The sequence below is a fragment of the Suricata suricatta genome, chromosome 9 (genome assembly GCF_006229205.1).
Source record: "Suricata suricatta isolate VVHF042 chromosome 9, meerkat_22Aug2017_6uvM2_HiC, whole genome shotgun sequence".
In the NCBI taxonomy this organism is placed as follows: Eukaryota; Metazoa; Chordata; class Mammalia; order Carnivora; family Herpestidae; genus Suricata; species Suricata suricatta.
The window spans coordinates 101,911,095-101,923,372 of record NC_043708.1 but is presented as its reverse complement, the minus strand read 5'-3'; the positions used below and the strand labels follow the sequence as shown (position 1 = coordinate 101,923,372).

The 12,278-nt window shown below is 39.8% G+C and overlaps 1 protein-coding gene across 4 annotated transcripts in view; it reads right to left on the bottom strand.

Annotated features, from left to right (window-relative positions):
- The window catches only part of TRIP4 (thyroid hormone receptor interactor 4), a 68,212-nt gene that overhangs the window by 14,964 nt on the left and 40,970 nt on the right, over window positions 1-12,278 (bottom strand). For all 4 annotated transcript variants that reach the window (XM_029952021.1, XM_029952020.1, XM_029952022.1 and 1 more), the window contains 2 exons: window positions 11,993-12,117; window positions 10,355-10,446 (listed from right to left, as the gene is read on the bottom strand). In XM_029952021.1, the coding sequence (XP_029807881.1) occupies window positions 10,355-10,446; window positions 11,993-12,117 (217 nt within the window). The remainder of the gene's footprint in view (window positions 1-10,354; window positions 10,447-11,992; window positions 12,118-12,278) is intronic.

Genomic DNA, 12,278 nt, shown 5'->3' with positions numbered 1-12,278 from the left:
CCCCAGATGACCTATAAATCTTATACCTGTCTCCAGAGGACTAACAGCTAAAGCAAATAGTTAAGAAGGAACTCACTGACAAAGAACATGTATTTGCTGTAGATTTTCTTGGTTTAAACTTTGGGGAACTAGATAGGACATGAAATCAGGTTCTGAAATCTAGTTAGCTGAAAACCAACTCTAAGAAGATTGAGGTGATAATACTCAGAAAGAGAGAAGGAAATGAGTCTGATAAAAAGGCAACAAGTACAACAGATCCAAAGAAGCATATCCTGAAAGCAACTGTGTTCTCTAATGGTTCTTGTTTATATTTTCCTTTAAAGCAATTGAACAAGTTTAGAGGACACACAACTAGAACCTCAGGCCTCACTATACTGGAGGATAAGTTTTCTCACATCAGAATAACATAGCTGTCATGATGCTTCAACAAGATGACTACTGTATAATTGAAGGAAGCTGGATACAGATCAATGTGGGATAGCTGAATTCCCATATACTAATATCCAAGTCAAATCATGTGCTCAGTATAGGGGCACCTAAGTGGCTTAGGCAGTTAAGCATCAGGCTCTTGATTTTGGCTCAAGTCATGATCTCACAGCTTCTGAGTTTGACCCCTGTATTGGGTTCTGAGCTGACAGTGCAGAGCCTGCTTGGGACTTTCTCTCTCTCTCTCTCTCTTTTTTTTTAATAAAAACATTTTTAAATGTTTATTCATTTTTGAGAGAGACAGAACACAAGCCGGGTAGAGGCAGAAACAGAAAGGGAGACACAGAATCTAAAACAGGCTCCAGGCTCTGAGCTGTCAGCACAGAGCCTGATGAGGGGCTCGAACTTGGGAATGATGAGATCATGACATGAGCCGAAGTCAGATGTTAAACTGACTGAGTCACCCAGACACCCCAGGATTTTCTTTCCCTCTCTCTGCTCCTCTCCTGCTTTCACGCACTCTCTCAAAATAACTACACATTAAAAAAAATCATATGCTCAGTATCAAAGATGGGGGGACGGCAGCTCAAGGCTACAGAGTTCATATCTGCTCCAGGTAAAAAGAATAAGGGATGAATGATATGCAACTTAAGGGTCTTATAGCCATTTGTGGAAGATGATCTAGGCAAAGCCACATAGCATTGTTTTCCTGGTCCCATCCTACTCACAGTTAAGTTCCCACTGTGGCTTTCTGTATGTACCCTTTGGAATCTTATGCTAGAACCTCCATACACAAGAGAACCTAAGCGAGTATATTTTCTCTAAAATTAACCTCATAGCTTTTCTGCCCTCTTTAAGACCTAAATGGGAATCACCCACTCACAATAGTTATTTTTGGTCTTAAAATTCATACAGCAGGCTTTCACTCCAAACTAAACTAGTGAGAACCAAAAGAAAATTGCTCTTAATTAAAGATACTACATTGTTAGGTCCTTTACCATTGAAGTCTACATTGGGACTAATAACTCAGAATGCTAAAACTCCTCTTGAGTTAAGGAAAAGGACTATTTTAGAAATTATCTCCCAATGGCTGGTTGACTTAACTGTGAACAACTATTTTGGGGCAGAGCTCAGAACATCCTTTGACATCAGTTAACATACCAAGGTAAGATCATTGTCAGGCAATCTGGTGCTATTAACATTAACAATGCTTTATCAAATCATATTTGTCTTTTGAGAAGAAAATAGATCAAAATATTTTAAAGTATCCAAATAAAAAATCATAACACTGTATGTTAACTGTAAGAGTTACCTTAAGAAGGCGACCGAGGGGCCATTTTGCTGTGGGTTAGAGAAAAACACTGAGCGCCTACGACCCCCACCTCCCCACCTGCAGACATGGAATGTCCCGGGGCAGTTTGAAAACAGCCAATCATGAAGCTCCAGCTTCCCATCACCCTGACAGGGGAAGCAACCTATTCCATCCCGCCACGTCCCTGAAATGCCCTTATTTGATAATCTGCCCTCCCAAGATCAAACCCGGAACCCCCTCACCCATTAAAAAATCCCACCCCTCCCAAATCAGAAGCAACTTCCCTGACTCCCCGCTCCCAGGGTCGTGGTACCTCGCCCGGGAATCGCAGATCCCAATAAAGGCTTTCTTGGCTCCATAACTTGGTCTCTTTCTTTCCTCTGTCTCTGCCTCCATCTATTAAATCTTACATTAACTATACTGTAATTAAATATTTTTAAATATTTTATTTTTAAGTACTCTCTACACCCAACATGGAACTCAAACTCACAACCCCAAGAACAAGAGTCACATGTTCTACAAGGTGACCCGGCCAGGTACACTTGGAATTAAAATTTTTATTTTTTTAATTAAAAAAAGTAGATTTTTGTATGGTGATTACCTATCACAGGACATCATTACTGCTATATATTACCGAACATCTTTCCTTTACTGCTACAATATAGGTTTTCTTTACCATAGGTCATTTATTTCAAAGTTATTTATCTCAAAAGAAAATTTTCAGGGCGCCTGGGTGGCTCAGTCAGTTAAGCATCCAGCTGCAGCTCAGGTCATGATCTCATGGTTCATGGGTTCGAGCCCTGCATTGGGCTGTGCTGACAGCTAGCTCAGAGCCTGGAGCCTACTTCAGATTCTGTATCTCCCTCTCTTTCTGACCCTCCCCTGCTCACACTGTCTCTCTCTGTCTCTCAAAAATAAAATTAAAAAATGCATATAAAAAGAAAAAGAAAAAAAAAAGAAAATTTTCTCGGGGCGCCTGGTGGCTCAGTCAGTTGAGTGTCTGACTTCAGCTCAGGTCATGATCCCGCTCAGTTTCGAGCCTCGCATCAGGCTCTGTACTGACAGTTCAGAGCCTGAGGCCTGCTTCAGATTCTGCATTTTCCTCTCTCTCTGCCCCACCCCTGCTCATGCTCTCTCTCAAAATAAATAAATGTTAAACAAAAAAAGAAAGAAAACTTTCTCTTTTTCTCAAAGTTTAGTTATTTTGCGAGAGAGAGAGAGAGGAGAGGCAAAGAGAGAGAGACAGAATCGCAAGTGGGCTCGAACCCACTAACCATGAGATCACGGTATAGCTGAAATCAAGATCTGGACACAACCGACTGAGCTATCCAGGCACCCCAAGAAAATTCTCTTTTTTTGTACAGTCCATGTGGACTAATGTTACTACCATTTACCCAATTGCCAGAGCCAGAAATCCAACTTTATCTTAAATTTCTCTTATCTTTCATATCCAATCAAATCACCAAGGCCTAGACTTTCCCTCCAAAATATTTTAATCATTTGTTCCTTTCTGTCCAACTCATCTGCCAGAGCAATAGAAATATGAACACAGTAGCCCATAGAAGGAAGTCATTAATCTTGTCAGGGAGGAAATGGACTGAGGTTAGGAGGACCCTACAGACAGAGTGACATTGGAACTGTTCAAAAGGATGGACGGGAACTATCCTGGTGGACAGGAGCATGGTAACATGATAATGGATGGTATACTGAGGAAGACAAATTCTTTCTTCGGGACTCACCTTTTTTAGAAGCTTCCTTAACCCTACCCACCCTGCTCCCAGTCAAGCTGAGTTAGGAGCTAGGGCCTCTCTTTCACGCATTCCTTTTACATATGATAATTAGTATGGTTGTGTTTTCTTGCTCAGTCTCTTGTAGTAGACTGAAAGATCCAAAAAGATGGAGTACCTTGTTAAAACTCTGGATCCTTAGTCTTTAGTACAGTTCCTGGCACATGACAGATGGTCAATCAATACTTGCTGAATGTATGATTATATAATATTTTAAGCAATAAAATCTTAGATAATTTGCCACCTGGTTCATATAGTAGACTAGATGAAAATTCAAGAAGCCTTGAAACAGATTGAAAGAAGATAGCAAGGGGGCACCTGGGTGGCTCAATCAGTTAAGCGTCCGACTTTTGCTCAGGTCATGATCTCACCGTCATGGGTTTGAGCCCCGCATGGGGCTCTGTGCTGACAGCTAGCTCAGAGCCTGGAGCCTGCTTCTGATTCTGTGTCTCCCTCTCTTTCTGACCCTCCCCTGTTCACACTGTCTCTCTCTCTCAAAATATAAAAAGAAAAAAAAAAAGAAGAAGAAGATAGCAAGGCTATAGCAGATTCCTTCTAGATCCAGCAGACCACTTTGTCTCTAAGCCTGGGTTTACTTACAGGTAAAACGAAGGTGTCACATTAAGTGACTGATTCTACTTATATAAAACCTCTTACATCTGTTCCCTCTTGTCTAATTTCACTGGCATTCTCCTAGAACAGACCTTTAAAAATATCTTGACCCTGGAATGACAACTGCCATCTCATTAGTCTCCCCACCTTCAGGCGCTTCACTGCAATTCATCTTCCAGGATGCAGTCAGACTCATTTTCCTAAATCAAGGCTCTGATCACATTCCAAACACCCACCCTCCATTCCAAAAGTGACTACAGACAGAAGTCTTACTTCTGAAGCCTATTTCATTCAAAGCTATCTACCAACTGACCGCAACATACTTTTCCATTCTTGTTTGCTGCTTCTTCCTCTTCTTCACCCCTACTTGTCTCTCAACATACTGTTTTGCTATTACTCTCTGGACAGCCCCATAATTTCTCACCTCACACTATTCCCTCTCCTTCGAATATGTTTTTCTATCAACTAAGTAGGAAGACTTGAAAAGCAATCCCAATTCTACCATTTACTGACTGACACTATGCAAGTTACTTTAACTGTCTTAAATTCTCTCTTTAAAAGAGGGTAATGATACTTTGCTTGGAGTTGTTGTGAGGATTAGAAAATAACATACCTAAGAGGCCTTGCATGTAACAACGGATCAAAAAGTGATAGATTTTATTATTATTACCCTTCAAGGCTAATTCAAAAGCCATATTCTTTTTTTTTTCTTTTTAAGTTTATGTATGTTGAGAAAGTGTAAGAGAGCTTGGGGGAGGGGCAGAGAGAGTTTAGAAAGAGAGAATTCCAAGCAGCCTCTGAGCTGACAGAGAAGGCTTGAACTCATGAACCCGGAGATCATGACCTGCGCTGAAATTAAGAGTAAGATACTTAACTGACTGAGCCACCCCCGCAGCCCAGAAGGCCATATTCCTCATCAAGGCTTTCGGGGTCCCTCCTAGCTGGAAGCAACCTTTTCCTCCTTTAAATTCCTCAGAGATACTCTACTTTTCAAGACAGTTATCCTTGCTCTTTATTTTGTTTTTCTTTGTTTGGTTACATATTTTATCTATCTAGTGGTCTTTCAAACATCCTGAGGCCAGAACCCATGGCTTATTCAAGTTTTTGTTTCTTGTAATGTCTAAAATAATGTCTGATTTATGGTAGGCACTCAAGTATTTACTGATAAATAAATACTTAAAGAAACTCTTAAGAATTACATGTTCATTTTCAGATGAAACAGTAAACATTAAAGAACTTACATAAATGCATAGAAAAGTATGAATATTCCTCTCCTCTTTTCGGGATAAGTACAGAAGAAAGCATTATACTTTCTGGAATATTAGAAAATATACATGGTTGTGCTTAACTCACCAAGAAGGCATTTGAAACCCAGTTTACAAAACAGCTTTAAAGACTCTGCTCTGACCTAGAAATTCTAGTAAATATTCTAGTCTTCATGAGAATTCTGGAAAATACATTCCCTGTTTCACTCAAGCAAGCTGTAATTTAGGCTTAGGCTGTACTTTAGGGTTAGGCTAGTTGTAGCAGACACACAGTTCCCCTCTCTGTTGGGTCTTTGACACAGCCTTCATGATCCCTTAGGAATACACATTTTAGGTCTATAAATATGTAGGTTTTCTCAGTCTGAACAGAGAGGACATTTTCACATATTTGAAAAGAAAGTTTGTTGGGGCATCTTGTTGGTTCAGCCAGTAGGAAATGTGACTCTTGAACTTGGGTCATGAGTTCAAGTCCCACTCTGGGCGTAGAGCTTATTCTAAAAAAACAAAAAGGAAAATTTGGGGATATTGCATTTTTCAAGGCTGATATCTGGCTTGAATATTAACTATTACTTCCTTCATTCTCTAATTTCTCACCTTTCAGACCTACAGATAACCCATTGATGATAGAAGCTGATGATTTCCACACGTGATTTTTGCAAATCTTCATGATGCTGATCTGTATTGCTTAGACACCCTTATAGGACAAGGACCAGATAATACTCTCTACCCCAATGAAGACTTCAATTCTATTGCTGATGTCAGTTATATAGGCACCCAGCAGAACTGCTTCCGCATAACTCTTTAAAGATAGAGTCTTGGCTATTCTAAAAGCCATAAGATCAAATGGACTGAAGGTCAGTAAGCTAGCAGCAGAGGAATGGATTTAGTCGGAAGAAATGGAATAATCAATGACCTTGGAGATTTCAGACAAATCAGATTTTCTATTGAAGGCAGACATATAAATAGCCCAAACACAACATAGACAAGTAGAAACAAAAGCCACCGACTCAACTTTCTGTTTGAAAACTTGTTAGGTCTAGAGAACTGTTCAAACCACAGCTGCTAATGGTTATGGATTTGGCAATCAAAATGTCTTTGTTAAAAAAAAAAAAGTTTTAACTGCCTTACTATTGAGGTTACAAACCACAGCCTTGATGCATTGTTGCAGTCAACATCCTCCCTGCTGTTTTTGAGAGCTTACATCTGCTGCTGGCAGATAAAATGCTGGCAAACTGCATGGGCTCCTTTCAGGGGAATACAGGAGAAGTTGTAACTAGATGGCTCTCATCTACCTTTCTTTCTTGAGTTGAGCCCACAGCCTTTTTCTGCATCATTCCTGTCTTGTCTAGGTTGATTCCGTGCCATTACTCAGGAGGGCTGAGGGTCTAGTGGGATTTTCTTCTGGCACAAATTAGCCATGCCAGCCATACTGCTCTTAGAAGATAAAAGGAAGACGAGTTCTTAGCTCAGGGCAAAGCATTTTAAGCACATATTTTAAAAAAATCACTTAGAGAATAGTGTGCTAGATTTTAAACACCCTCTACTAAAACGTGTTTTTTTTTTTTTTAAAGAGACTAAATGATCACATTATGCCAAAAATAGTGAGGGTTTGGTATATTTTAATTTATCAAAGAAAAGCCAAGAATGTGAAGTCAGAAAGTAAGTTACTGAGTTTCTTTGGGGAAGGAAAAAGGAGACGTGAAATGTGGTCCAAGTCACTCAGGAGATTAGTTTCAGCTGAAATAAAAATTACTAGATCTATACTGGTTTTCAAAGACAATGTAATTCAGCTCGGTAATGAGAAATGAATGTAAGATGAAGAAGACACAGGTCAAGAAACTGTTTCCTGTATGATTCTCCCTCAGTGAGATGACCTATGAGAATAAAAGAAAACCAAACATAACTAGGCTAGCACTTTCTTAGCTGTATATACCACAAGGTACCAGCTCTGCAGTATGAAAGTAGGGAGTGTGTATGAGGTAGGGGGAAGGGATTTCATGGTCTAAAAGTTTTGAACACTACATGTTATATCCATTAGATGGAACAGATGGGTGTGTCAGAGTCATAATGCACACTAGCATATTAAGGTCTCTGAGAAGGGCTGCAGTAAACAAACATACTTGTCTGATACAAGTACATTTTCCAAATGTATGTGTCCATAAAGAACCACCTACCCCTGTTTTTATTTCCCCAGAGAACACCTATGCATGGAATAGTTTACGAAATGCTAGTCTAGGGATATTATCCTAAACTTTCAACTCATTCTTACAGAAAGGAGAATAAGGTTTGTAAAACAGACTAGGTAATCACATTACTTACCTCATGGAACCATAACTCAAACAAGCAAAGGTGGATTACCAATGATGCTTGAGACATTTTCCAAAAGGCAGCTGAACACCAAAGCTACAATTTTTAAAAGATCTTTATCTAACACGGAATCCCTAAATAGGACTAATATCAATTCTGAATACATTCATGAGCTACCCCTAAACAAAGAAAAGAAACAGGTGGGAAAAGCTCCAGAAAAACTGACCATAGGGAAAATGGGTAAGGGATTCCTGTCTGATGAAGCCTACTGGCTTCTGGCATTTGGGGATATTCTAATGACATACACCAGGGAAATTCATAAGAAGAGCTGCCAAGACCTCCAGCTGGGAACATATGGAAAGATTCCTACATTCTATGTGCTACCCTCAGCATCCTCAGGATAAAAAACAGAATCTAAGCTCAAGGAGGAGTATCATGCTGACCTGAAAGACAGGTATCTGTGAGAAACCAAAAAGATTTGTTTTCTCAATTATATTTCTAATTCCCATAAACATGCTGTATGCCACAGATTAGGACTATTGTTTCCTACCCTTCTCTACACATTTTGTGGAAGAAAAAAGACTGGCTATCTAGTGGTTGAAATCATTTGACCTTGTATCAGATGGTGGTTTGGTTGATTGACAAAAAATTAAAGGAAGGCCCGTTGCCAAACCCCATCACCCACACTACCAGATGCTTCTGATTTCCCTTTTTAAATTTTTTTAATTTTAAAAAATAAGTTTATTTATTTATTTTGAGAGAGAGAGAGAAAGAGAGAGAGAATGCATGCACGGGTGCAAGCTGGGGAGTGGCAGAGAGGGAGAATCTCAATGTGGGGCCTGAATCCACGAACCATGAATCATGACCAACTGAGCCACTCAGCCACCCACACTGATTTCCCTTTTAGAATGCAAATACTCTATGAAGAAAATACATTAATAACATATTACATCATACTACGCTATTAATGACTGAGAGAGTCTTTAAAACTATAAAGCTATAGCAATATAAGGAATTTTTATAATTTTTACTTCTAGACTGAAAAAAAGGGGGGGGAAGAGCAAGAGAGGAAGAAAAATACTGGGAAAATGGGCAAAAGGCCCACAGAAGCACAGGTACAATGGTGTGGAAATTAAATTTTTTTTAATGTTTTTTAATTTATTTTTGAGAGAGAGACAGCGTAAGCAGGGGAGGGTCAGAGAGAGGGGGTCACAGGATCTGAAGACAGGCTCCAGGCTCTGAGCTGTCAGCACAGAGCCTGACGCAGGGCTCAAACCCACTAACCGTGAGATCATGATCTGAGCCGAAGTCGGACACTCAACTGACTAAGCCCCCCAGGTGCCCCCACAAAGGTGTGGAAATTAAAGGGCCTCCACCTGTCTATGGTTTTGCCTAGGACTGGATTAGGTCAAATTCATGCCAAAACACATGCATTTTACTCCCATACATAAAGTAACCAGAGAAGGGCTAAGGAGGCAACCCACAAGAAAATGAAAGAAAACTAGAGGGATAGTAACTATTGGCTAAAATATGTGAGGAAAGGGTAGAGAGGGTAAGACAGGATCAGAGTGTGTGTGTGTTTTTAAAGTAAGTCATTTATTTATTTAGAGAGAAAAGGGGTGAGGAACACTCGCACAGGTTTGGAAGCAGGAGAGGGGCAGAGACAGAAGGAGAGAGATCCGAAGGAGGATCCACACTGTAGGCACAGGGACCTGTCAAAGCAGAGCCCGATGCAGGGCTCAAATCCACAAACTGCAAGATCACAACCTGAGCCAAAACCAAGAGTCAGACTCTCAACGGACTGAGCCACTCAGGCTCCCTGACAGGAGCAGTTTTTACAACAGTAATAATGGTATCAAAAGGGAAACAGGTCTGGAAAAACAGTTTACTGAGAAAAATAAGCTGAAGAACATTTTCCTAAGCACAGTGGTAGCCTAAAGCAACTGTTAAAAATACAGGAAAACCATACTGTTCGGTAAGACTCTTTAGGCTTCAAGGATAAGATTTGCCTTTTTGGATTCTGCTAGTCTGAGTCTAAATGTAAGGCTCTATAATTTCAGGCATTCTCCAATGAAGTTAAAGTCTTTGAGCTCCCTCTGCTGTTCAAAAATGAATTCTAGTTAAGTCAGTTCAATCTTCAGTGATCAAAATAAATAAAAATACCCACACATGTGCACATACACTCCCTCACCCCCCCCCCAAATAAGGAGCGTCCAGGCAATCAGAATTCAAACATACTTGTCTATCATAAATTGCATGGCTGAAACCAAATCTTCCAGAATAATAACAAATCCTATCATCCCCATCACCTAGCTGAAATAATTCAAAGGATAATGGAGGGTTTCTTTACCAAAAGCAACAAAGTTTTATGAAAGGATGAGGACCCTTTATTTGTTAAAGTGACTGGTGAATTAGCTTTTCACACAGAAATGTACAGGTATCAGAAACTAAAACATCACTAGTTTTTCTGTCTCTGCCCTGGTCTTGTATCCCTCCAGTATTTTCCCTATGAAAAGATTATCCTCACACGTCTAAATTCAGTTGCTATCACCTTACTATCTCCACGATATTCTATGTTGAAGGGCCTACAAACAAACTAGGGTGGCAAACCAAGCATGTGTCCAAGAGAAGTATACTTTACTCACCTGTTCCTTAAACTGCTTCTGGGACAAGCAGTCAGTGAGGTCCACACAGCCCAGAAGACAACCTGATGGATAGTCATTGGGAAATTCCACATCTGAATCAAGAATAACAGAAGGATCAGATATAGCTCCTTTTTGTTCCCCTAAAACTCACAAATCTGTTTCCAATTCTGAACAAATCACTATCTCTATTTTCTATTTGTAGACACACACAAAAATGAGGTTTTTACTTAGCACAACTGTTTGCATTTTAGCAACAAATTTAGTGAGTGGCTGGCTTGGTCCACATTCTAAGCTATAAAAAAATTACCCTTACACCATCAAAATTCAAGGACCCTACAACTTCACTCCAAAAAAGTCATTCCATCTACACTCAATTGGATTACCCTGGATCTTAGTGGTGATGGGTTTTGGAAACTAGCTAACAGGTGTGAAGAGAAAAACCAAAAAGATGTAGTAAAAAATTTAAGAATGACACAACACACGGAGGGAGAGAGAGAAGAAAAAAAAGAGTGACAGATAATAAACTTAAATTTAAAACAATTTTTTTAATGTTTTTATTTATTTTTGAGAGATAGAGACAGTGAGAGCAGGGGAGGGTCACAGAGAGAGGGAGATACAGAATCTGGAGACAGGCTCCAGGCTCTGAGCTAGCTGTCAGCACAGAGGCCGACGTGGGGCTTGAACTCACAAACCATGAGATCGTGACCTGAGCCAAAGTTGGACACTTAACCGACTGAGCCACCCAGGCGCCCCCAGATCATAACTTTAAAACAAGCTAGTCATATTGGTCAAAACACTGTGCTTTTAAGGAAATAAGCACCTTTGATTCCTTAAGTTTGGGTTTCCTAAAGACTTTTAAAGGAAGTTCTGTAATTATCCTCTTATTCTATCTTCAAAACAATTGTATGAGTTTGATAAGAGGAAGAAAATCAAGACACCTAAGGGTCAGAAATGGTTTTTGGATCCAAATTTGATGTGCTTGGGGGTGATTCTCAAAATACAATGCTTAAGTCAACCAACTCTGACCTGACCAAATCCCTTAGCAGATGTTTATTTGGGCCAATCCCCTCAAAATATTCTTATTGTGGTTGTTCTTCCCAATCTAAAGATTTTAGAGTTTATAACAGTCATTATACTCTCACAGTTAAAATTTTTTGAAAAAGAAAATTTTCTTAGATGAAATTAAAACTAGTTGGTTGATTTCTGGTCTTGGGAACTGATATGTATATTTTTTAATGCTTATTTATTTTGAAAGACACAGCGGGTGAGAGGAAGGTAGGGCAGAGAGAAAGGGAAAGAAAGAATGCCAGGCAGGCTAGTCACTGCCAGAGCAGAGCCTGACATGGAGCCTGAACCCACGAACCATGAGATCATGACCTAAGCTGAAATCAAGAGTCAGAGGCTTAACTGAATGAGCCACCCAGGAGCCCCTGGAACTGAATCTTTTTATTTGCACTGTTTGATGAATGAATGCTTTGAACATCTGTCCAAGTTTGTCACTAAACAAACAAACAAAGATTAAAGTCCCTCTCACCTACTTGCCCCTCTAAAAAAAAATAATTCAGAGGAAGAAGGAAGTGAAAGAAGATGAACTTCTTTCCAACAAGTAATACTTAATGGAGAATATATGGCTGTCACCTTTCCCACGAAGAAGACGATATGTAGTCTGGAGTTCTGAAACTTCTTGAGGGGAGGGTCGTTTGGCTGTGGCTGCTATCCAAAGACGTCCTCTGTGAGGAGTGTACCAGCTTCTGCCCTCCACCCTTAAAAAAATTACAAATTTAGTAGAAAGGATCTAAAGTCTAGTGTCCCAGAGGATCTCATTTAGTATAGCAAAGCACCCAGTTCAACCAAGAGATCTATAGAAGATATCTCACAAAGAGGGGTATATTTTGTGTGAAAAACATACAATACCCACAATACC